Here is a 22,121-nt window from a genome sequence, read left to right on the forward strand (position 1 = left end):
AGTAAAGAAAGTGGAATATGAAATGTAAAACAGATTTAGGAGCGATTACTGATAAAGGTACAAAAAACTGAAGAGAAGCCAGCGAAGCAGAAAGAACCAGAGGAAATGAAAAAGGGGAGGCAGCAGCAGGTGAGGAAGTAGGAAGTCAGAGAGATTGTGATTCTTGGGTACGTTTGCGCATGACGTCGTTGAAAAAAAAAAAAAACACAAGCACCTCTTGAAAGAGCGAGGAGAGCGAACGACTGAGACAACGACACCTCGTGTGTTCTATGGGTGTTTCTCGTCTGCTGATCAATGATGGTGCCGTATATCGGCAGACACAAGCGCAGCTGTTGCCTCTCTCTTATATACGCACACGTCAATAAATAAATAAATAAAACGAAAGGAGGAAGAGGGCACGTGCAACAGGCGTTCAAAAATTCAGCAAGATCGAAGAGGAAAAGTGACAAGAGATCAAGATAGAGAGTGGTGTCGCTTGTGCGTGCGTGTGTGGGTGTGGGTGTGTGGATGTGTACGTTGGGGAAGTGGACTTACTCGCCTGTACAAAAGACTGGGCCTCTACGTGGACAGAGTGCGAGTTTTCGCACTATTAGGGGAATTGCTAGGGAAAGGAGGAGGGGAGGGTGCTTGCGTATCCCACACACTACAAACTTAAAAGCACCTCACCGCACACAAACACTCCCACACACGGTACCAGAAGCAAAGGAGAACACAGAATAGGTTTCACAGGTCAACGTAGGAGAAAGAGAAGGAGGGAGAGGCAATGAGAAATGCAAAGTCGCCAGAAAGTCGAGGAGAAAGAGAAAGAGAGCGCATATAAGTGCGTGTGTAGGTATGCAAGGAAACGAGAAGCACGCGTCGTTTGTAGAAGGCATGCTACCGGCTGAAGACACAAGAATCTCTTTAAAGCGTAGAAGGGATGCTACGACTGTGTAAACACGCTTACACGAAGCAAGAGCACACTCACGAGAGAGGGGGCGGCGCACACCTCCTCCGTTTACAAGATACAGTCTCTTTTTTGTTTTTGTCTGGGCCTCTTCCGTCTCCCGCCAGCACGAGCCTCCGCTCTCCTTCCGAGATGGAAGGGGAGCAAAAGAGAGAGAGAGAGCAGCCTCCGATGATCCCTATGTGAGCGTATTCTGTGACCATATCACATCTCTCTCTCTTCCTCTGGAACCGCTCTCCGTCACACCTTCGCGTCTTGTCAAATACACGTCACTGGGCACATATGCCTGTGTGCGCGCCTGCCTGCTCACACGTTACGAACGACGAGAGGGGGCGTCGAGGGCTACAGGCACCACAACAAAGCAAAGGCGAGAAATAAAAAGAGTTCATCCTCAAACGACATCACTTGGGCTGTGCAGCTGCTCGTGTAGCCAGCACCACAAATCGTGCAAGTGCCTCCAAGAAAAACAACACGCGTATAGCCTGTAAGAGAAGGGCTGGTGTATAGCCACCCCCTGTTACACTGCGTTCACACCTTGCAACAATAAGAACACCGAGGGCCCATCGCCTGCCCCGTACCTCTGCCGCCGCCGTCCTCGGCGCGGGCGTCCGAAGTGGTGATCTCCGTTGAGGACCGATAGATGACTGCCATGCAGGAAGGACACAACCAGCCCAAGTAGGAGGCGTACTCACTGTCCTTCGCGCGAGGTGCAATTGCGGTATCGGCATTCTCTGTCCTGGCTTTCTTTAAGTCGAGCATCGAGTCCTCTGTTGAGGCAACATCCGCCGCGCGACATACTCGCGGAGGCACCCGCGGCAGCATCGTAGGGCCCACAACGTACTGAGATGCAATACGGTCCCGCCTCTGGCGGGCCCGGCCGCCGATGAGCGACATGGCAGCACTCGCACCATCCAGCAGGTGGCCGAGGTCATGAAAACTGAACCGGGCAGCGCAGAAGCCACCGAGGCTTGAAGCTAGTGCCACGAGGCGGTTCTCCGTCGAGTCGGTCTGCAGTACGGCTTCGCCGAAGCACGACACAGTCACACCCATCTTGCTTGCCGTCATAGCCGCCACGGCGAGAGCGCACTCTGCGCTGTATGGCGGCACCTCAGTTGCACTAGCGTCGCTGAACACAAGAATGCTCCCAGCACTACGCGGTGGAGGTGCAGAATTTACGTCACCGCTGCTGGTAGAGTCGCCGGCAGCCGCTTCAGCAGGCGTCTCTCCAGCCCCGTTTTCTGCCTCATCCCTAGCCGCCGCCCGAAACGCGGTGCTCGGGTGCGCGCGCAGATAGCAGAGTGAGGCCAGTAGTGCCCCTGCCAGAGAGCTCCACATGTTTGTGGCATCAGAGGACAGTGATGCAGATGCCGAGACTGCAGCTGAGGGCTCTCTGAATCCCTTCACGGAAGAGGCGTCGTCCTTTGCACTGGCAGTTAGCATGGTGTTGTTGTGTTCCTGTGCCGCCCGCAGTACCGCCTGCTGAAGGATTAGAGGAGAGCGAAAACGAAAGAGCTGCGCAAAGGCGAGGGTCCTCTCTGCGGCATCACTCTCCGTCCCCCCGTCCCCGCCGTCCCCTTCGGGCGAGAACACCGACCCTGTCGCATCTGACAAGGCGGGGTAAGTGGCCCCCACCCGATCCAGGGCGTGGTTGCGGTCCGGCACGGCCGAGGAGTACACGCACTTGGTGCCTCTGTACGGGTCCGCAAAGAAGACGGCGATTAATGGGATGAAGTCGGGTGCGCTGGCGCGCACGCTGGACTGCACCGCATGCACACACCGCAGCGCGTTGCCGACTAGATCGTCCGTGTAGCAGCCATTGCTGGAGTGGAGAAGACACACGTACGAGGACGGCATGGCGGTGCAGCAATGAAACAAAAAAAAAATGTGGCAAATGAGAGAAGAGGTGGCCTTAACGGGTGAATGAAGTCGTGCCTGCGGATATGATACAAGGGAAGGCAGTAATGCAGTGGACGGCAAACTCCCTCAGCGTATGTGAGTTTTAAAGGGGTGGCTACAAACCCTGTATCAACCCCTTACATTCATTCCAGTCAGCGAAGCAGGTGATGGAACGGCACGGCACAGGCGGAGAAAGCGAAAGAGACGCATGCGCACGTGCAATCGTCGGCATTCACACGTAAATGGACAAGAGTCAGGGAGGTGGAGAAAGAAAGGAAAGAATGGGGAGAGGTGGCTGCGATGGGGCTGAGGGAACACAGACAGCGACAAAGAAGTCACATCGAAGAAGAGCCGAGGTGACCACCTCTCAATAGTCCATTAGGGTGGACTCGTCGTTGTCGTCCACGTCTCCATTCAATTTCATTCCTTCTTCTTTTTTTGCTTCTTTCACCTCTCGCCCTTGGCTACTTCTGAGGTTTGATCAGCGGACTCATCACACACCAACGCAGACGTGCACCCACAATCGAAAAAAAAAACACACACACAAAAAGCGAGCATATAGCATGAAACGAAGATGGAGAAGAGCGTGCCGTGAGGAGACGAGTAGAGAGAATGGGGGGACTAGAGAGCTCGCCATCATAGCGAAAGAAGAAGAGAGAACCCTAGGGCGAGAGCGCAAGTAACAGGAGAGAGCCAGGGTAACAGAAATTTAAAAAGAGAGAGAAGCATGGCCCTTCTGGAGAGAAAAGTAAGAGGCAGAGGAAAGGCAGAAAGGGTAGGAGAGGCCCATATGGTGCCTAGCCGCCTCACCTACCGCAGGTCACTCATCCGCTCACGAAGAGCTTGCTTCCCCTTGAGGATCATCTTCTCGCGAAGGTCGTCCAGGGGACAGATGGAGTCGTACTCGCGAACCGCCTCGTCGAACATGGCCGTGTCCTCGCCTTGGATAGCTGCAATCATGTCCGTCATAACCATGTGCTCGCGAGTGTTCATGTTGAACTGCGTGTCGAGGTCCTGGTACTCCTGGAAACGCTCCTCGAGCACGCCTACATCCTCCATGAGACTCTCCGGCGTCATGAGGGCCAGTTGGCACAAGAGAGCCGTAAAGAACAGCTTGCGTGCGTTGCCGCGCGCCACACGGTCCTCCAATGCCTCGCGGGCAAGATGGTCGTAGAGCTGCTGCGCCCCGGCGTAGTCGCCAGAGCCTGCCTTTATGTTCGCCATCTTGAGCACAATCTCAGAGGCCGTCACCTTCGCACCTTGATTGCGGAAGTAGCGCACGGCCTCTTGCAGCCACCTTATAGCCTCATCGCCCATGGTGATGTCGCCCAGTAGAGAGCACACCTTGGCTGCGTTTGTGTACTTCTGGGCCTTGTCATACATGTCCACAACGTCCTTGAGCAGCGTCGCTGCCGACTTCGCGTCGCCGGCCTTGAAGTAGGCCTTTGCTGCCTCCTCCATCTCCACCGCCTGATCACACTCGCTGTTGTTCTTGCAAGACATTTCAGAGGCACGCTTGTACGCCTGGGCCACCTTCGTAAAATTGCCAGCTGCCTTGTACTGCGTGGCTGCCTGCAGAAATGTGTCATGCGACTCATCCACTTTCGTGTCGCTCGACGAGAACCACGAGCGTTTCTTCAGCTTTTTCTCCGCCTCCGCCATCAACGCATCGCCACGCTCCTCCATCTTTCCAGGCGTGCCTTATAGTATTGATGATGTCTAGTGAGAACGTGAGATGATGAAGCTGCCCTACGTACAACAAGTTGCACAGGAAGGCGTATGTGGGTAAAGGTTTGTGGGTGAACAGTGGTGTGCTGCAGACGTCCACCACTTATGCGTAACTCGTAAGCAACTGAGATGCGCCACTACGTTTAGCGTGTCATATGTGGAGAGATCGAGACGGCAGATGGTCATGTGGCCACCGCGCCGTACCAGGCAAAAGTTGTCGCGGGTGCCCACAGTAAGTGGAGCATGTGTATGTACGATCAAAAGACAAAAATGAGAAGATAAGGGGGTATCTAGAGTCCGTCCGCAGACAAGAAAAGAACCTCGGCTGACTAACAGCGGGGGTTCTCGACCTTACATGCAACAAAAGGAACGGATGTCAGTTTCAAAGAACGACCATGGGCACCAGACAGTCATCGCACCAGCACCGCCGTTGATGTCTTTTCCCCCCCCCCCGCTGGACTGACGCCCAGCCCACGCATACCTACCACTCGACCCAAATAGAATGTGCCGTGAGGAGACTCCATATGCCTCTCGCACACCGCTTTTCCGCAGGCACACCCCCGACAGTCCAGATTATCTCGCCCACAGCTGCTAACGCGGTAAGTGTCAAGGACGTGGTCATCACGAAGCAGGGGAGCGCCAGAAGGTGGAAGCGCCAGTCCCTTGTCAGCAAGGAAAGGAGTCCCCAAGGAACCAACTCTGTTAGCCATGCATCGCTGTCGTTTTCTCTCTTCTGCCTGGTAGTGTGCGTTGTTTGTTTGTCTTTTTTTTTTTCTTTTCGCTGAGGTTAACAAGAGCAACTTTGAATACATAACAAACCAAACCGAACACGAAAAGTACACGGAGAGACGAACACAAAGAAAAAGACTGGGGAATGAAGGGAAGAGAGAGATGGGGCTTGAACTATACATGATACGTGTGTGATACTCCGTTAACCTACGGCTGCGAGCCGTTTCGTCCCCGGAGAGATGGAGAAGGGGAAAGATCCACCAACCACACATGTGTGATTATCTCTGTGCACCAGGAAACAGACAAAAAAAAAAGGCAGGCAACAGAAAGAGGCGCAGGTGGAGGACAAACACGCGAAACCAAACGCGACAACGAGACACACACACACGCACACAAACGTGACAGACAGAGATAGGGACAGGGAGGGGAGAAGCAACAACAGCAGTCTGTGCGAGTCTGTGTGAATGGGCATGGGTGGTGTGGTAGCGCTGGATGAGGAGAAGCAGAGAAAAAATGAAAGTGAACAAGAAAAAGAAGCAAGAATACTCCCCAAACCAGTCTATACTCACCCCAAGACACCGTTAGACGCCCTTTTCCTGTAGCAGCAGAGAAGCACTCAAGGACAGCCTCAGAGTTGTTTACTTTCTTTTCCCTTTATCCCTTCGCTTGCTTTCGACGCAGACAACGACTGAGCCGGAGAGACGCAGATGAGAAAAGAGAGGGCAGCAGAAACGCCCCCCCCCCCACACACACACACGAAAGGATCTCCTCCCTCAAGGCCTGACCCTTACAATGTCAAGCGTAGGCGTATGGATATTCCAGTACTTCCCTCTCCTCACTCTTGCTTGATGCAACGCTCTCTCTCTCTCTCTTCAAGCTTCTCTTCCATTTTTCCTGGTGAATCATCTCTCCATTCATTTCACTCCGTGTGCACGCAGACGTCCACCGACGCGATTGTTTTTCCCTTCACTGTGGGGTGCATCATGCGATGAATGTGGTACTAAGTGGGAGCATGTGACTTTGCAGGTGTATGTTTGTGCCGCCAAGTGACACTGACAACATCATTGAGTCCCTCCCCCGCCCGCCTCGCCTCCTTCAAACCTCCTTTTGGAGCGTTCAACTATACGGCGCGCTACATCACAGGATAAAGGAGAAGTGATGAACGCTCAGAGGTCGTGCTGGCAGACGTGAAGCGAGCTGTGGGGCGCGCAAGAGAGATGTAAGAAGAGGTGCACAGAACTAACGCGCTCATCGCTGTGCACAGTGTGTGTGTCACGGCACACTTTGCTTCCGGCGTTAAGGCCTCACCTGCACACGCACACAAGGACTGCGTTACGCTCGTGCTCTCCAGCGTATCCATCCTTGTGCTTTCACCTGGCCGCAATTGCTGTGCTGCTGACATGTGGCCACCTACCTGGCCTTCTGAACCGCATCCTTCTTCTTTCGCTGGTTGCGCTCCTCACGTTCGCGCATCGTAGTCAGGCGGGCCTCCATCTGCTTGCGGATGTCCTCGTGCGAGACGATGTGATCGTCATCCTGGTCAGCGTACAGGTTGTTGTCGCGATCCGTCGTCCCGCCAGCCAGGCTGGCACTGGGCAGCTCCATCATGCACACAAGACTGCGTGCTGACACGGCGCTATGGGCTGTCTGAGGAGCAACCGGCATTATTGGCACCACCTCCTCCGCCTCCCAGCCCTCTGCCATCTGCAGCGCTTCGCCGTGTGAGGAGTCAGTTGTGTTGGCAGTCAAAGCGACCTCCCCCTCCTCCAAGGTCTGCACGGCCTCCTTCGACAACTGAGGTTCGCGAATGGCGCGCAGAGACGACGACGCCGAGACGCGCGAGTACGTGGACAATTGGTGGTGGCGCTGGAAGGCAATCAAGATGTGCGTGGCACGCTCCTCAACTCTGCCGAGGAACTGCTTCATGTTGGCCTCCGTGCACCTCTCCTCACTCTCCACAGCGCCATCGGCCATCTTCGGGCACCCGATATGCGCATAGACATCCTCGGCCGTGGCTGCGGTACGCTGCACGGCGTCGCTCAGCTGTAGAGTCGCGTAGTTCATCTCGTCCAGCTTGGACTCCGTGCCTGCCAGCTCCTCCTCGAGACGCTTGATGAGAGCGCGGTGCTGACGCTCGCTGTCGTCTTCCTCGCTCAGAAGACGCTGAAGGTCACGGATGCTGTCCTTCAGAGCCTCCTTCTTGGCGGACAGCTCGTTGACGTACTTGTACATGGAGAAGTTCAGGTCCCCAGTGTGCAAGTAATTGGCGCGCACCCCGTCGATATCGTCCGACTGCAGGGCGTCCTTGATCTGAGCAAGAATGCTGGTGATGGACATCGCCTCTTTCTCCACAGATATCACATTCTGTACGCCGTCGTGGCCTTCCCCACAGGTCGTGGAGGTAGGCTCTTCGCCATTGCTGGAGGCTGATGCACCCATTGCTCGCCGGGAAGTGTCCGCCTCTTCCTGAGCGCGGGCGACGTTGGCGTCACTCATGCGCTCCTCGAACTCGTACTCACGCGCCTCCAGCTCCAGCTGCATCTCCGTCTGCTCCTCGCGCATGGCCTTGATGTCCATCATAGCTGTGTCCAGGTCGTGCAGTTGCTTGGTGTAGGCCTGGCGCTGCTCGACCAGCGCGACGCGCAGCCGCTCCACCTCGCGCAGCTGCGCGTCACGATCGTCCATATCCCTGTTCGACTTTTCGATATGCTCGGCCATGAGGCGTTTCTTCGCCTTTAAATCGTCCTCCATGCGCTTGTGCACGCGCAGGAACACGCGACGCTCCTCTCGGATGACGTCGATGCGGTCACGCAGCTCCTTGTTGTACGACAGAGCATCGTTGAACTGACCTAACGTTTGATCCAGCCGGCTCTCCAGAATGTCGACCTGGCGCTGCACCGCCGCTGCCTGTTCCTTTTCTACATTGATGCCACCCTTCATCCTGCGACTGTGAAGAAGGTCGATGCGAGCCAGCTGATATCGCTTTGTCAGATCGTTCTTGCGCATCTTCTCAAACTGGTAGCGGCGCTCCAGCCCGTCAACGTCGCTCTGCAATGACGCCAGCTTATCGGCCTTGACGTAGTCATAATGTGCACCAGACATAGAATTGATTTCTTTCTTGATTTGATCGTTCTCTTCGGTCATATGTGCGATCTGTTCTTGCTGACGCATAGTCTGGTCCTGTGCACTGAAGATGTTCTCCGCTACCTGCGAGCGGCGCAGGGTGTCGGCCACTGCGCCCTTCTTAGTGGCGGCTACCACTGACATGACCAAGTCAGCCAAGGTCTGTGAGGATAATTCCGTCGACCAAGGAAACGGTGGGAGAGGAGAAGGCGAGAGGTGCGATGCCTCCGTAAGGGCGTCTCTGTTCGCTGAAGCAGAGGATGGCGTGCTCTGTTCTACACTGCCCTAACTTCAATAAGTCCAAGGAGAGTGGAAAGTGCAGGGCGCAAATACGATGAAAGAGGAGGAAAGGTGGTGCTGACGAAGAGCGCGAGAAGCACAAAATAAAAAGCCACGTCAGACAACTGAGGATTGTGGCAGAAAGGGACAGTCTGGACCAATGAAGTCAGCGAAGTGCAAGCGAGGCGGAGAAAAACGCAGCTGGCCGTCCTGACTTTTGCAACGTTGTGATGTTGATGGCCCATTGCATAGAAGCGGGTGCCCGAGCAATGGGGTGAAAGGTGCGCGTGCGGGCGCACGTTGGGTTCGATTAAGAGAATGAAACGAAGAAAGAAAGATGAGAGTGCAGTAGAGCAAACAGAAAAGATACATGCAAAGCACGGCCGTACGTGCACAGTCCATACCACGTGTGGAGCGGAACGCTGCAGATGTAGAGAGAGGGCATGGCGCTCCACACGCTCTCCTCATCGCCTGTAGAAAGGGTCTTCTTCGTCCATTCTCAGCTGACGCCGTCGCACATAAAGTGCAGCAAGGAAAAAGCTATCCTGCTTAAGAGAAGCATGACGTTGGGGGGCATGGGCTTATTCCGCGAAGGCTACCTTCAAAGCGTCATAGAGAATAACAGCATGTTGTCTTCCAGTTTAATTTCTTCGCTCTTGTTCTCCGCTAAGAGGGAGTGAAAAAAGAAACACACGGCATGCGCGGCATGCAAATACACAAAACGACGCTCACCTCCATTCATGCTTTTTTCCCTCCATTCACCGGATCGCTGCATGCGCCTCGCAGGGCCTTGTATGGGCAAGTCAACTCCTCTGTGTATGACTGTGCTTCTCGCTTCCCCTCCATGTTTATCTTCTTGACGGCAAGTGCGAGGGAAAGTGAAATAGTGGAGGTGTCTTTCTCGTTCGAGTCTGTCCTCGGGGAGTGTCTGTATGCCTTCGTATGGTGACGAGGAGAGACTTGCATGGGCATATGTTATGAGAAACTCACCTCATCACTTTCGAAGCTTTCTTTCTAGTTAGCGAGGAAGACAGCACTCTCGACATAGGTGACGAGATAAACCCAAAGGAGGGGGAAAGAGGAAGAAGCGAGCGAGCAAGCGGAGAGAAGAAGGCGGGGAGAAGACGCACACCTGCACGCACACACAAGCAGAGATGAGGTTTAAAGCAGCAAAATCGGGGGAGTCCGATGAACACAAAAGAGGCACACATGCAAACATTCACAGCAAGGGGAAGGGGAAAAAGAAGGAGGAGGAGCGATCGGCATCACGAGGAAGACGACAGCAGCGGTAGCGACAAGGTAAGCGAAAGAGAGCCAAGCACACGAGCGCGAGAATATCGGTGTAGCTCCCCATCGCTTGCTCACACACTGAGGTTCACGATCAATTATTAACCGCCTCCATACGGCACGCTCCGCCAGATAAGAACAGGAAAAAGGTGCGGTGTTCCTCCTTTCCGTCTTGAACACGCGCCAATAACTCACCTGAAGAATGAATCAGAGAGAGGTTTAGAAAGAGCAACGTTGAGAAGGGAAGAGAACATGAGCGAGGGTCAACCAGAAGCGTCTGCAGTTACTGCAGCCCATTCGCACCTGCTCTCCATAACGTTTTACCACCCTTCCCAGTCTTCTATCTTTCCTCATTTCTTCTGCCTTCTTCGACCACAAACTTCACTCAAGCAAAGAGAGAGAAAACAAACAACGGAAAAAGAGGAAAGGAGAGATCCCCAGAGCAGAAGCGCACTCTTCCCCGACCTACAATGGCGCCTCACCACAACAAAAGGTTCTGTCCACTACAAGCAACACGGTACGACGACGAGAAGATAGAAAGCAGGCAGGCGAGTCACCTCACCCCTTAGCGCTACACCCCCGCTCACGCTAACACACCTACAGACACGCATACAGTGGTACAAGCCGGATCCCTCTGTCTTGCTGTATCCTCCTCTGCACAGCGTGCTCTCGATGAAGGGGAGAGGGGAGGAGAGGGCTGTGTGCGTGAGGAGCGGGGAGGGGGAGGGGGCAGGGAACGGAGTAAAAAAATGAAAAGTGAAAAAAGATGTCCACCTCACAGGTTTCTCGCACATTTAACAGACTCTCCTCGTAGGAGTGTGCCACCGCGACTGTATAGACGAGCATACGTGTGTATGTGTGTGTGTGGAGGGGGGGGGGGCGACAAATGTACACAAAAGAAAAGACGAACAGTTTGCTCCCTCCACATTGCCTCCTCACCCCTCTTGCGAGCTCCTTCCCTGTTGCTCCTCGAAATAGTGCTTTTTCTTCCCTTCTTCCCCACTCTGCCTCCCCCAGCAAAGGCTGGGAGACGGCGAGCAGAATTACGCTGGACTTGCCGTGGACTCAACGCGCTCAAAACACAAAATATACGCACCATTCGGCGCTGGGGCGTCGCAGCTGTCGATCGTCGCGTGCGTATCGTTGTAGTATACCCATTTCTGCACGGAATCGTTGAAGGCAGTCGCGGTGTAATGCCCAAAACTGAGCGACCCGGTGTGGTACACCACACCGCGCAGACGGTACCTCGTGCCCTCTGCTTGAAGCCCAACAGCCTCTGGGTCCAGGTACGGAGCAAAATCGAGCTCGCTCGGGAACTGCACTGTAGTGTTCTTCTTGTCGGCACTGTATGTGAGCATCTTGAAGCGCTTAAAGGATACAATAAGGCACGGGGGCAAACGGAAGAGGGTGCGGTGCACCTTGGTCTCCCGGAACTCCCTGCACTGACTGCAGAACCACGCATCTTCACCCCGCAGCAGGTCCGGCTGCATGGAGTGCGACAAGCACTCCTGCAACGAGCATCTCACCTCCGGTGCGAGGTTGTTATCTACGCCTCGGAGTCCAAAAGCATCCGACCTCCCTCCGTCGGAGATAAGATGATACTTGGAAGAGTCGTACTGAATGCAGACAACAATGGTGGTCGTCACCGTCGTGGAAGCAGACGCCTCCTCACAGCCTTCGCACCCTGTCGTGTCGGCGGTGGTATCGCCACCCTTAGACATGGGACCTGCGACGGTGGCAGTTGCGGCTTTGCGAAGAACACACTGCTCTACCCAAATGTCCTGGCCAATGGATACGAGTGCTGCCTCGGCGCTGTTTTCAGCCGTCAGCTTTTCTTTGGCTTTGTGCGTGTAGGATGAAGACGCGACGTATCCCACCCCTCCGCTTAGAGCCTCTGTGGCGGTGAGCAGCGCCTCCTCGTTCGTCTCGGTCTCTGGAACGCGTTGCAGCAGTGCCGTCGCCACCTCTACAGAGCGCGGGCGGATGTGCTCCGTGTAGGCGAGCATTCTTTCACGAGGTTCCCTGATAAAAACAAGCTCCTCCGCGTCGGCGGCACCTGCACCCTCTGCTGCCGCTGGCTGCTGATGCTCCGCACCGTACGACGCCGGAAACTCGTCAATCCAAACCAGGGTGCCCATCATGAAAGTCGTGGAGGGAAGCGATGCGTCTCTGAAGAAGTACCACACGCGTGCCGCAGGCACCTCTGCCACGTCCACCGTAGCTGGCGGCGGCGTAGATTCCATGTTCAGTCCTGCACTCTTCAGGTGGCAACACGCCCAAGCAAACACACGACCATGGTCGGGAATGTCCATTACGCGCACGTCCACCTGCACGCGCGCTGCTACACTCCTTGCCCTCTCCGCCTCCTCCTCCGCGGTCATCTCCTCTGCAGAGACATCCTGAAAAAACAGCAGCACCTCCCTGCTAGAACTGACATTGCTCAGCAGCTGCTGCCGAAGCGCCTCCTCCACCTCCTGCTCGCGCACCGTGTTGTCCGGATACACCAACACGTGAACTTTCAGTGTCGCCAGTGAGTGCACCCGGTTTGTGTCCCCTTTCACAGGTCGAAACAACGGTGCCATGAAGCCGCTGCCCGAGGCTGACGCCGTCGCGCTGTCAGCCTTGCTTAATTCCACCATGACATCCACGCACATGGCGCGCCGCTGAGGCGGATCTTTAATACTGACGGAGAGCGTGACGTTGTTGTCGAAGACGGTGCTGCACTCCCCGCACGTGAGGCACGTGAAGACAGTCTTCGACTGGTGGAAAAAGAGCGGCGGAATGAACGACTTATTGTTTTCCAAGAAGTTTTCCCAGAAAATAGTGGAGAGCTCCTGTGTCGCGATCATCTTGTCGCTGTCCTCGCGCTGGCGGTAGCATCGCTCTGAGAGGAGATTGATCTCTTCACTCAGGTGATCCAGGAGCACTTCAATAAACTCATTCGCATCCTGCTGCTGATAGCCGGAAAACCGTTTCACCCGCATTCCAATCTGCTCCTTCAGCTCACGGGTCTCAGCGAAGGAGTGCTGCCCAGACCACATCGCCGTCAGCAGCCTGATGAGCGGCGGTGCTATCACAGCCTGCGAAAAGTGCGAAATGGGAAGCGTCAAGAGTTTCGTACGAAAAGATGTGAGATTCGACAAGCACTGAAGGGCACTATTCATGTAGCATGTGTTGCCGACGTTGGTCAGGCCACACACACCGCACTGGTGCGCCGCCACCTCCATTCCGCCTGTAATTTCGTTTCCGCGGTCGTCGCCGTTCGTGTTGTTTAGAGTCAGCACCAGAGACAGGAGCACCTTCCCGCTCATCTGCTCCCTGCACTCCTCCACGCTCTCCGGCATATCCTGCTCGATGCACCGACGCAGCTGCTGTACTACCTCCTGTACAGTCATGTCCATCCCATCCCCCTTCTCTGCAATCGCAAACGGCCCTGGTTTCAGGGAGAGCATGTAGAGGCCTCTGCAGCGGATGCGCACCGTGTCAGTGCCGTTGATCGCCGCAAACCACACCCTAGCCACCTTGTCCGACATCACGCCCTCCTCCTCACTCATCACTCCCCAGGCGAGGTGGCACACCTCGCGCATGTCGCTATGCAGGAGTGCCTCCTCGACTGGCACCTCTACACTGAACTTGTCAAGCGTCCCGTCCGATTCGTTTCGCTCCGACCACTCGAATGTCGTGAACACGGTCAGCGGGAGCGGCTTCCACATGGCGAGGCAGCGCTCCCGGAGAGAAAAGGTTCCATACATGACGTACTTGGGTCCGGTGCCAAAGAAGTCAAAGAAGGAGTTGTACAGGGTCGCTGGAATCACCTGGTATTGCTCAGAATCTAGGGAAAGCCAGTGCCGGCGCGGGTCGTGCGGCGAGACCGTCATGAGCGCGAACGTGTCGATAGGGCCTGGAAAAGGTGGGAGTGGCCCGGGCAAGGCCAGGCGGCGCTGCTCCTTAGCCTGTGTTGACCACCTCAGCAGCTGCTCCATCCACGCCGTTGGGACCACAACACCGCGCGGAAGAGCTTCCTTGTTCTGCATCAAACTCTGCTGCTGACACGCAAAGTACAAACAGTAGAAAAAAAGCTCCAGGTTGAGTCCCGAGGTATCCTCTTCCTCTCCCCACAGGAACGGTGTCACCTCTGTTAAGTTGCGAGAGCGCTGCTGGTAGACTGGGAAGAAGCTGCACACCCATGCATCAGCGATGCTCCCAAGAATGGCACAGAGGTCCTCTTTGCAGTCGATAGGGATGGTATCGTCGCTGTACTTGTCGCGCAACGCGTGCGGCACGTGTGCGCCCTGCGTCAAGTGTTCCTCCATTAGACGGCGGCTCATCTCGCTGATCTCCTTCACGTAGGCAAAGCTGCGCATAGAGTAACGGCTGAAGTGGTGGCTGCCACCCATGCCGTGGCACCCGCCATCATTCATCACCTCCAAAACGATACTATGCAAACCTGAGACGAAGGCAAAGGACAGCTCGCGTGGCGTCGCGTACAATCCACCCGTCGACTCCCCATTTTCGCTGGATGGCTGAGGCGGTGTCGCGAGAACGAAGATGTCCGCTGCACTTTCTTGGATCAAGTCATGCAGCACAGCGCTTGCAATGCCAAACCAGGCGACGCTAAACTCCTCTGTTGCGTCTGGAACAGCACCGGGTTTGATGCCGTCCAGCTGGGCTGCGATGCCCGAGTGCGAGCGCCTTAGCCACGTAACGCTGCCGTCGAACCCGCGAAGGCCTTCCAAGATGTTGCTCACAAGAGTCTGAATATAAGCCTGCAGTCGATCAAGCGGAGGCGGTGGCTGCCCCACCAGAGCGGCATTCTCCTCTTCGTCTGTCGCAGCTGCAGCAGCAGCGGTGTAGTCATGTGCTCCCGTAGTCGTCCCATTCCAAGTTATGGTTCTGGGCTTGACAGTGGTCGTGCCCGTTTCTTCGTTGCCCTGTGACGTTGACGAGTCCTCTTCTGCAGAGGCGAAGCTGTCACGGGAAGTGGCGGTAAACGAAGACCCTTCAATGCTGTGGTTTCTCCCCTTGAGGTCCATCTCTTCTATAGCATCCCCTGAACTCATAGTGTTGCAATCGTCGTCCTTCAGGTAAGCACGTGTAATTGTGTATCTAGGTGCCCGAGTTAAAGACATGCATGCCTACTGCGGGAGGCAAAAAGTGAATCAGACAAGACAACTGAAAAGAACGAAAGCGCTAGTGATGCTGAAGACGTTCAAATCACTTTGTGCTACGTTTTGTGCCAGAAGGAGCTCCTTCTGGGTGCCGCAGTCAGTGTGTCTGTGTGTCTGTGTGTGTGTGTGTGTGTGTGTGCTCGCCTGAGGACGGATCGTAGAGTGAGAGGCGCTTTGCCATTCGTCTTTTCTTTTGCTAGTGAGAAGCGTCCCTAGTCCGCTAAAACTTCTTCTTGGTGCCTTCCTTTACTTGCGTATATGGGAGGCTGTCGTTTCGCAAGTCTACAACTTACGTCGTATGTGTGCTATCACGTATGATGAAAGAGCTAAATGTGGAGGTCGAGGAATGTAACAAGGGAGCCACACAGAAAGGAAAATGAAAAGCTAAATGGGGAGCCAGAGAGGATGCGCTGGGCTGCAATGACGCTGGTGAGAACAGCGTTCGCCAATCACTACCAAACCAGGCGAATGCACAAAACCAAAGAGTTCAAAGCAGAGTGTTAGGGTGATTCCAGAGATGAAGTAGAAAGAGGAGTGAAAATAATGAATCCACTCCCGCTCGCTAATGTGAAGTTCCCGTTCGTCAGCGTTGCTGCGAGCGTGGCACTAGGGGAAGAACAAACACAATAGAAGCCGCACACAACATCGTCGACGAACAAAAGACAAAGAAAGGAGAAAAAGGAGATCAGTGAAGCAGGAGTGACAGCAATAACGAACAGAAATGGGTCTCTGCATCACTGGATGCGGCTATTCATAGTAGCCCCTGCGCTCTTGCCCGCGTGTGTCGACTCGGACCCGAGTAGTCGCAACTTTTTTCATGTGCGCTCCTGCCAAGAGAAACGAGTGGAGGAAGAGGACATGCGCACGCTCAGAGACACTGAGTGCGCACGGCGGTGCGTGCTAGCCGAAATGCCTCGCAGGTGACTACCATTCCCTTCATCCCGATCTGCCTCCTCACCATCTCGCGTTCCGTTGCTCTCTCTTTCCACATATCAGGACGACTGCTTCACAACAACCAACGAGAAAGAAAAAAGAGTAGCACACCTGCCAACAGTCACACACGCCGATCCCCACACCCTCGCCTATCAGCAAGCGCGGAGGAGATACAACAAACAAGGAAAGACGCTGCCCAGTGTTGTCCTTCTGCCTCCCACTTCTCGCGTAGCGAGGACCCATTGGTGCATCCCCAAAAGACTTCACTGCTTTGCGGTGCCTCGCACGTACCCGGCTCACAACCGCCCACACATGCCCCTCACCCTAACACAGCGCACACGCTAGCAGGTGAACAATAAAACAAAAATAGGAGAAAGAAAACATGTACGTACACCTCTGTGTATGTCGGTGGTATACTTCGTGGAACACGCATATACACGCGCAGATGGAGTAGCAAATCTGCGCACACACGAGGATACCCACTGGCTTAGTCAGTGGATCGCTTGAAAGTCTTCTTACGCTGCACCTTGTCCCCTGTGTGCACAGGCAGCGTGTAATCGTCTTGGCCTTCCTCAGCAATTTTCTTTTCCCGCACAGCAAACAAAATGCCGAGAAGTCCGACCAGCAAAAGCATCAGTGCGGCCATAGTTTCGGACGACGCTCGGGAGCTCCCCACAAAGCCAAAAATGTGGTACTTCGAGACTACAATGAGATCGTTTGTGCCATCGCCGTTGAAGTCCACTACAAGCACCGGCGCCACCGGCGGCTCCGGCAACGAAATGGAGCGAGTGACCTTGCCGTTCTTTGTCTTGATTATGGAAAACTCAGTGTCGCCCATTGCCAGGACGTAGGTGTCGACGCGGCGGAAAGGCTCCCCTCCTCCACCGACGAAAGTCACATCGGTTTCGCGGTTCTTCTGCAAGAGGGAGTACGGCACCATTTGCGGGAACGGCCGAACATCACTATTCACCTGATAACGGATCTTCCTCGCCTCCGCCATGTCGTCAGATGGAGTTGGGGCGAAGCGTCCGCCTGTCTGTGCTCTCCACAGCACCCGCCTCCGCGATGGATCAATGCAAGTTACAAGGCCGGTGTCAATCATGAACGCAGCGTAGCGCTCTACCTGCTGCAGACCACCGCCCATGTTTTGCTGGACCTGCAGAATCAGAGGCGGGGTTGCGCGCGTCATGGCAGAGGCAACGCTGCGGCTGCCCAGCAGCTCGAGTGTATTGAGCGCACGGGGCGCCTCCTCGCCACGGATGTCGCCGTCAACGAAGTGGTGAATGAGGTCGAGGTTGCCAAAGAGGCCCTGCGTATTGCACACGGTAGCATTGAAGAGCTCATCTGCAGACAACGGCACTCCAGTCTCAATCATGCCGAGACAGTCATACGACAGGTCAATCCCGCGCTTGGCGAACACGGTGGAACGGGGGCCTATCTGGGTACTGAGGGACTCGAGCACCAAATCGTCGTTTATGTCATCGTAGTACGTTCCATCAGCCCTCAGCGGCATCACATTTGTCACTATGTTTCCTGTGTACATGTGAACCACCTCTACACCCTGCTCGCCATGAAACACAAAAACGTTCGACAGGCGACGGCGCTGCCGAGTTGCATTTTCGGCGAGGGAGGTTTGAGTGGGTTGCTTCAGTGACAGTCTCAGCGCTGACAGCTTGTCGCCCAGATTGCCGTCATCTTCCGTCGCCATGTGCACCACCTGGTCGTTGTACCGAAACGTGGCCCGTCGCTTTGCCTTACCGCGACTAGGGCGCGCCTTCCGCTTTGCCTTCGCTCGATAGAAGACGTGCGGGTACAGCTGAGCATCCCACACGTGGGCGTAGCGATGCGGCATGGCGGCCATCACAGACTCACGGAATGTGGTCCACGGCTGCTCGTACTTCCTCCCTTGCAAGTAATCGTGCAGATTGGCACCATCCTTGCCCTCACCTTCGTGGGTAAGCAAGCGCAACTCTGGAGCCCCGCCATCTGCCTGTGTCATTTCACTATTTGCCTCCCGCACTACATCGTCCATTTCGTTGCCTCCGTCAGAGAAGTACCCCCAGCGCCGCGCGCCTGTTTTGGCGTCAAACGCGGAGTACATCATCATCTCTACACCTGACGTGTCCACAACCTTGACGGCAACAGCAATCATGCCGACATCTTCAGCCCAGCTGCGCTCTGGAACAATAGAGATAGAGGCATGAGTAAGATCGGTCCAGTACCGTTGCGCCACGAGCTGGGACTTCCACAGTACACTGGGCGGGGAAGTGTGAACGGAGATTGCTATGAGCTGGTAGTCTTCCGTGACGATGGCGCACAGCACAATGCTGCTGTTCAACTCTGTGTATCCGGCGCCGATCCCGACGATGGGGGCGTACACATTCAGCTCTGTAGAAAGACTGAGGCGCACAAAGTTGTCATCGATGCGACGGCGCGCGTACTGGGTGTTGTAGATGTTCAGGTAACCAACAGTGGTAGAACTCAGGAGAATTCGGGACCCTGAGCCGTCTGGGTCCACCAGAATCGGCTTCGGCATGATCGTCTCCGTGAACTTATTGTCTACAATAGGAATCATAAACCCCCGCTGAAAGTTGAGTGAGCCTTCCTGTGACCAACAGATGATGATGCACACGAAGGCAACACCAATAATGATGATGTCTCGGATTCTCATTTTTTTTTCTAACAATCAGCCGTCAAGGAGGAGAACAGAGTCCAAAGGGTAAACAGCAAACAACGAAATAAAGGGAAAAAAAAACGAGTTTTTCCCGCCCTTGCAGCAGCATGAGAGGAATGGGGAAATCGTGGGGATAGCAGCAAAGAGAGAGAGAGACGACGAGAGGAAAGAGGGGGGAGAGCGAAGGCGGCCAAAATGGGAAGCAATGAGCGACGTGCATCACAGAAGAGAGAAAAAGGAGTAGAATGACCCAGCTATCTCCATTGCATGAATTCACTCTCAGGTACGCTGCACATGCGTCACCAAGCAAGCAAACGACTGAAACATAGTGGAAAACCGCAGGAGCACGAGGCGCGTGAACCTTCCCGATGAACGAGTGAGCTCCGTGCGACAGGCAACCTTAAAACATGTCTTCTCTACCTTATTCATGTGTATTTGCATTTGTGGGGAGATATGAAGCTTACTCGTGCAGCTATGAAAATTGCAGAGCATACCTTACACACACACACACACACACACAGACACGCTCACACACACAACCAAGGGGGGAATCGAATGTCGCGGCTGTCATACTTGACTCAAGGATAGATACGCACATAGCCGTTGTGTCGCTTTGCTTTCAGGTTCATCGTTCCTGAAAAGTACGGGGCCACTGCCAGCTCAATCGTATCCTTCACTAGCGCAGGCTTCAGGCGGTCAGGGCCGCCTGGTGCGCCGTTGATCTCCAGGAGCCACACTTTGAGGTCCTCGTCGATGAGAAAATCGTACCCAAAGACCTGAAATGTGTGGGTAGGGGGGACGGCCGGCTCATCGGGCACATGCGCCCGTGCGGCCAGCAGCGAGTCGCGAATAATAAAGTGGATCTGCGGCATGATATGACTGTCAAGCGTGATCGAGGTTGACTCAGCATGGGCACTTACGGGGTGTGGGGTAGGTGTACTGACGTTGTGGTTCATCTCGCGAATGGGGTACGGAGACTCTCTCACATCATTTGAGGACGTTGTCGGGTAAGGAGCGTCGCAGTGTTTTGGCTCCTGTATCCTCAGACCACAGAGAGGGGTGCACTTTTCCTGCTTCAGCTTTGCAGCTCTCACCGTTCCCTTGTAGCGTATGAGTCCATCCAGGTGCTCCCGCCATAGCTCGTTGCTCTCCTCGTACAACGAGTACATCTTGCCAGTTTCCTGCACGCAGTGGTTTGTGATGTGCGCGAGGCGGCCAATGGGGGTCTTGGACGTCGCGCTTTCGCGAGTGTACGGCACGCTGCTGGTGCGCATCACCAACTCCTCGTGCACGTAGATCTCGTACAGATCGCGAAGGAGCAAGGCCCAGCACCGGATGTCGAACTTGCGCTTGTGGTACAGGAGGGGGCGATCCACGTACTGCTGCGCTATCCAAGCGTGATTGTCGTGTTGGCTATCAATGAAGCGCAGCAACTTCAGAATGCCCCGATAGTCACCAGGGAAAATCTCAATGTTGTCGCCGTGGCAACCGGCCGAACTCTTCACGATCCACATACACGGTTTGCTCGCCTGGTTAGGCAGTCGCACACCGTTCTTCGCGGTCGCGAGCAACTGCTGCCGCTCGTCACGGCTCGATTGGCATGGTAGCAGCTTAAAGGACATGGGAAGATAGTCGCCAAGGGTATTCCAGTTGTAGTTGTGGTACTTTAGCAGCGCCGTCACCATTGAGCTCTTTAATGTGATGCTTCGCGTGTTCTCCACAAAGTCGACCACGCGCACCTCGCCATCATCACCGCTGCCCATCGGTATCCGGAGTCCCGGGGACGTGTAGAACCGCGAGGCGTAGACAAAGTGCCTCCTCCTGCTGCCCTTGCCAAGGTGACCCTGGTATCGCTTCGACATGACACGTCGGGTTGCGATTACTCGTTCACATGGAATCTTCTCTCCGAGGAGCAGGTGCATGTTTGTGTCAGACAAGTCTTTCTGAGTTTCAGAGACGACAAGGGCTTTCGTGATGGAGCACTGGCGGACGGAGAGGTGCGACCATCGGCCGGTCGCCAGAAGCTGCTTTGTCATCTCCTCATAGATGGAGCCGCAGTTCCGCATTGTTCCCACTACGTATTTGCATCGCTTCTCCGTAGATGTGGCAGACTTCGTCCGTTGTAAAGGTGCGGTGGCTGCACGCTCAGGTGCAGAGCTGATGCACAGACCCGAGCTCCAGGCGGCATCGCCTGTCAAACTTGACGAACGAGCTATCTTAGACGTATGCCGCAGTGTTGGTGAGGATAGGGACGCGGTGCCAGGAAACACAAGGCTGCGGCGAGCACTGCTTAACGACGCCCCGTTGGATGCCCCCCTCCCGCTCATCGCAGAGTATGGCGACGTTGCCAGCAGGACATCCTTTTCCGCCTCCTTTTTCCCATAGGTGATGGAAGAGGCTTTGACAGAAGTCATTCTCGAATATTGCATGTTCATCTTGGGAACAGCGGAAGCTGGCGCTCTGGTATTGCGCCTCTCACTGACAGACGCAATCATTCTCTCTTCTATAGTCTACTCTTAAGGGTTAAGATAAGCCGTACTTTTTTCTCTTGTTCTCTACTTGCTCGATTGCCTTTTTGTGCCAAGGAGATGCTGCACAGCCTTTCGTCGAACAAAAACAAGCTATTATTCGCACAGACCTGGAGAGGTGCAACAGATGAATAAGGAGGGCCTGCCCGTCTGCTTGTTGACGTGTCTCTTCTAGGCAAGGCAACTGGGAAAAGGGTCAAAACAAGAGTAGAAAAGAGCCCTATGCCGATCGAGGAGGGTCCCTGATATATAAAAAAAAAAAAAAAACAAGAGAAACACAAACTTGAAAGGAAAGCGAAAAAAAAAAAGAAAACGCACAAGCAAGCCAGCGAGGCGCTGAAGAGAAGGCGGCAGGGGCTGCTAATCACTCTTTGGTCTCTTGTAGGATGCAGTGTGAAAACCTGTGCAGATTATGGTGCCAAATAATCTTGAATCATAGAGGGACAGGAGACAAGGGGAGAATCGGGGTTCTGAAGAGGGAGAGGAGCAATAAAAACAAACGACACAAAAAAGGGGGCTCACAACAAGCGGCGGAGGAGTCGGAGAGAATGGCAAGAGAAGAAAAAATTTCGGAAACGGACAAAAAAGTGTCCAGTTGGAGTGAAGAGGGAAAAAATTTTTAGCAAGACAGCACCTCGCCGATGATGCAAGCCGAAATGCCCAGAAGCAAAGAGCGAGACGGAAGCACAGATAGGGAGAGGAAGAGGGATGTTCAAGCAGTGGGCGAAGAAGTAGTACCCTTTGACCGATGCGGGAAGAGCATAAGAGAAGCATGAAGTGCTCACACAACTTTGGGGGTGCTTTTGCGACTGCTGCTTTTACGATTATTA

The 22,121-nt window shown here is 54.6% G+C and overlaps 6 protein-coding genes across 6 annotated transcripts; all 6 read right to left on the reverse strand.

Annotated features, from left to right (window-relative positions):
* Positions 1 to 1,474: 1,474 nt before the first annotated feature.
* On the reverse strand, positions 1,475 to 2,800 carry LBRM_32_3130 (conserved hypothetical protein; the record flags this gene model as incomplete). The annotated part of the gene is made up of 1 exon (XM_001567615.1): positions 1,475 to 2,800. One exon carries the CDS (start codon positions 2,798 to 2,800, stop codon positions 1,475 to 1,477), a length of 1,326 nt encoding a protein of 441 aa, XP_001567665.1.
* Positions 2,801 to 3,652: 852 nt separating this feature from the next.
* LBRM_32_3140 (conserved hypothetical protein) lies at positions 3,653 to 4,528 on the reverse strand (the record flags this gene model as incomplete). Its single annotated transcript, XM_001567616.1, has 1 exon — positions 3,653 to 4,528. The coding sequence occupies one exon, from the start codon at positions 4,526 to 4,528 to the stop codon at positions 3,653 to 3,655; it is 876 nt and encodes a 291-aa protein (XP_001567666.1).
* A 2,181-nt stretch (positions 4,529 to 6,709) lies between these two features.
* Positions 6,710 to 8,566, reverse strand: LBRM_32_3150 (putative outer dynein arm docking complex; the record flags this gene model as incomplete). The annotated part of the gene is made up of 1 exon (XM_001567617.2): positions 6,710 to 8,566. The coding sequence occupies one exon, from the start codon at positions 8,564 to 8,566 to the stop codon at positions 6,710 to 6,712; it is 1,857 nt and encodes a 618-aa protein (XP_001567667.1).
* A 2,465-nt stretch (positions 8,567 to 11,031) lies between these two features.
* On the reverse strand, positions 11,032 to 15,117 carry LBRM_32_3160 (putative ubiquitin hydrolase; the record flags this gene model as incomplete). Its single annotated transcript, XM_001567618.2, has 1 exon — positions 11,032 to 15,117. One exon carries the CDS (start codon positions 15,115 to 15,117, stop codon positions 11,032 to 11,034), a length of 4,086 nt encoding a protein of 1,361 aa, XP_001567668.2.
* A 1,459-nt stretch (positions 15,118 to 16,576) lies between these two features.
* On the reverse strand, positions 16,577 to 18,760 carry LBRM_32_3170 (conserved hypothetical protein; the record flags this gene model as incomplete). The annotated part of the gene is made up of 1 exon (XM_001567619.1): positions 16,577 to 18,760. The coding sequence occupies one exon, from the start codon at positions 18,758 to 18,760 to the stop codon at positions 16,577 to 16,579; it is 2,184 nt and encodes a 727-aa protein (XP_001567669.1).
* Positions 18,761 to 19,341: 581 nt separating this feature from the next.
* LBRM_32_3180 (tubulin-tyrosine ligase-like protein) lies at positions 19,342 to 20,829 on the reverse strand (the record flags this gene model as incomplete). The annotated part of the gene is made up of 1 exon (XM_001567620.1): positions 19,342 to 20,829. One exon carries the CDS (start codon positions 20,827 to 20,829, stop codon positions 19,342 to 19,344), a length of 1,488 nt encoding a protein of 495 aa, XP_001567670.1.
* Between the last annotated feature and the right edge of the window lie 1,292 nt (positions 20,830 to 22,121).

Source organism: Leishmania braziliensis, chromosome 32 (genome assembly GCF_000002845.2).
Source record: "Leishmania braziliensis MHOM/BR/75/M2904 complete genome, chromosome 32".
NCBI lineage: Eukaryota > Euglenozoa > Kinetoplastea > Trypanosomatida > Trypanosomatidae > Leishmania > Leishmania braziliensis.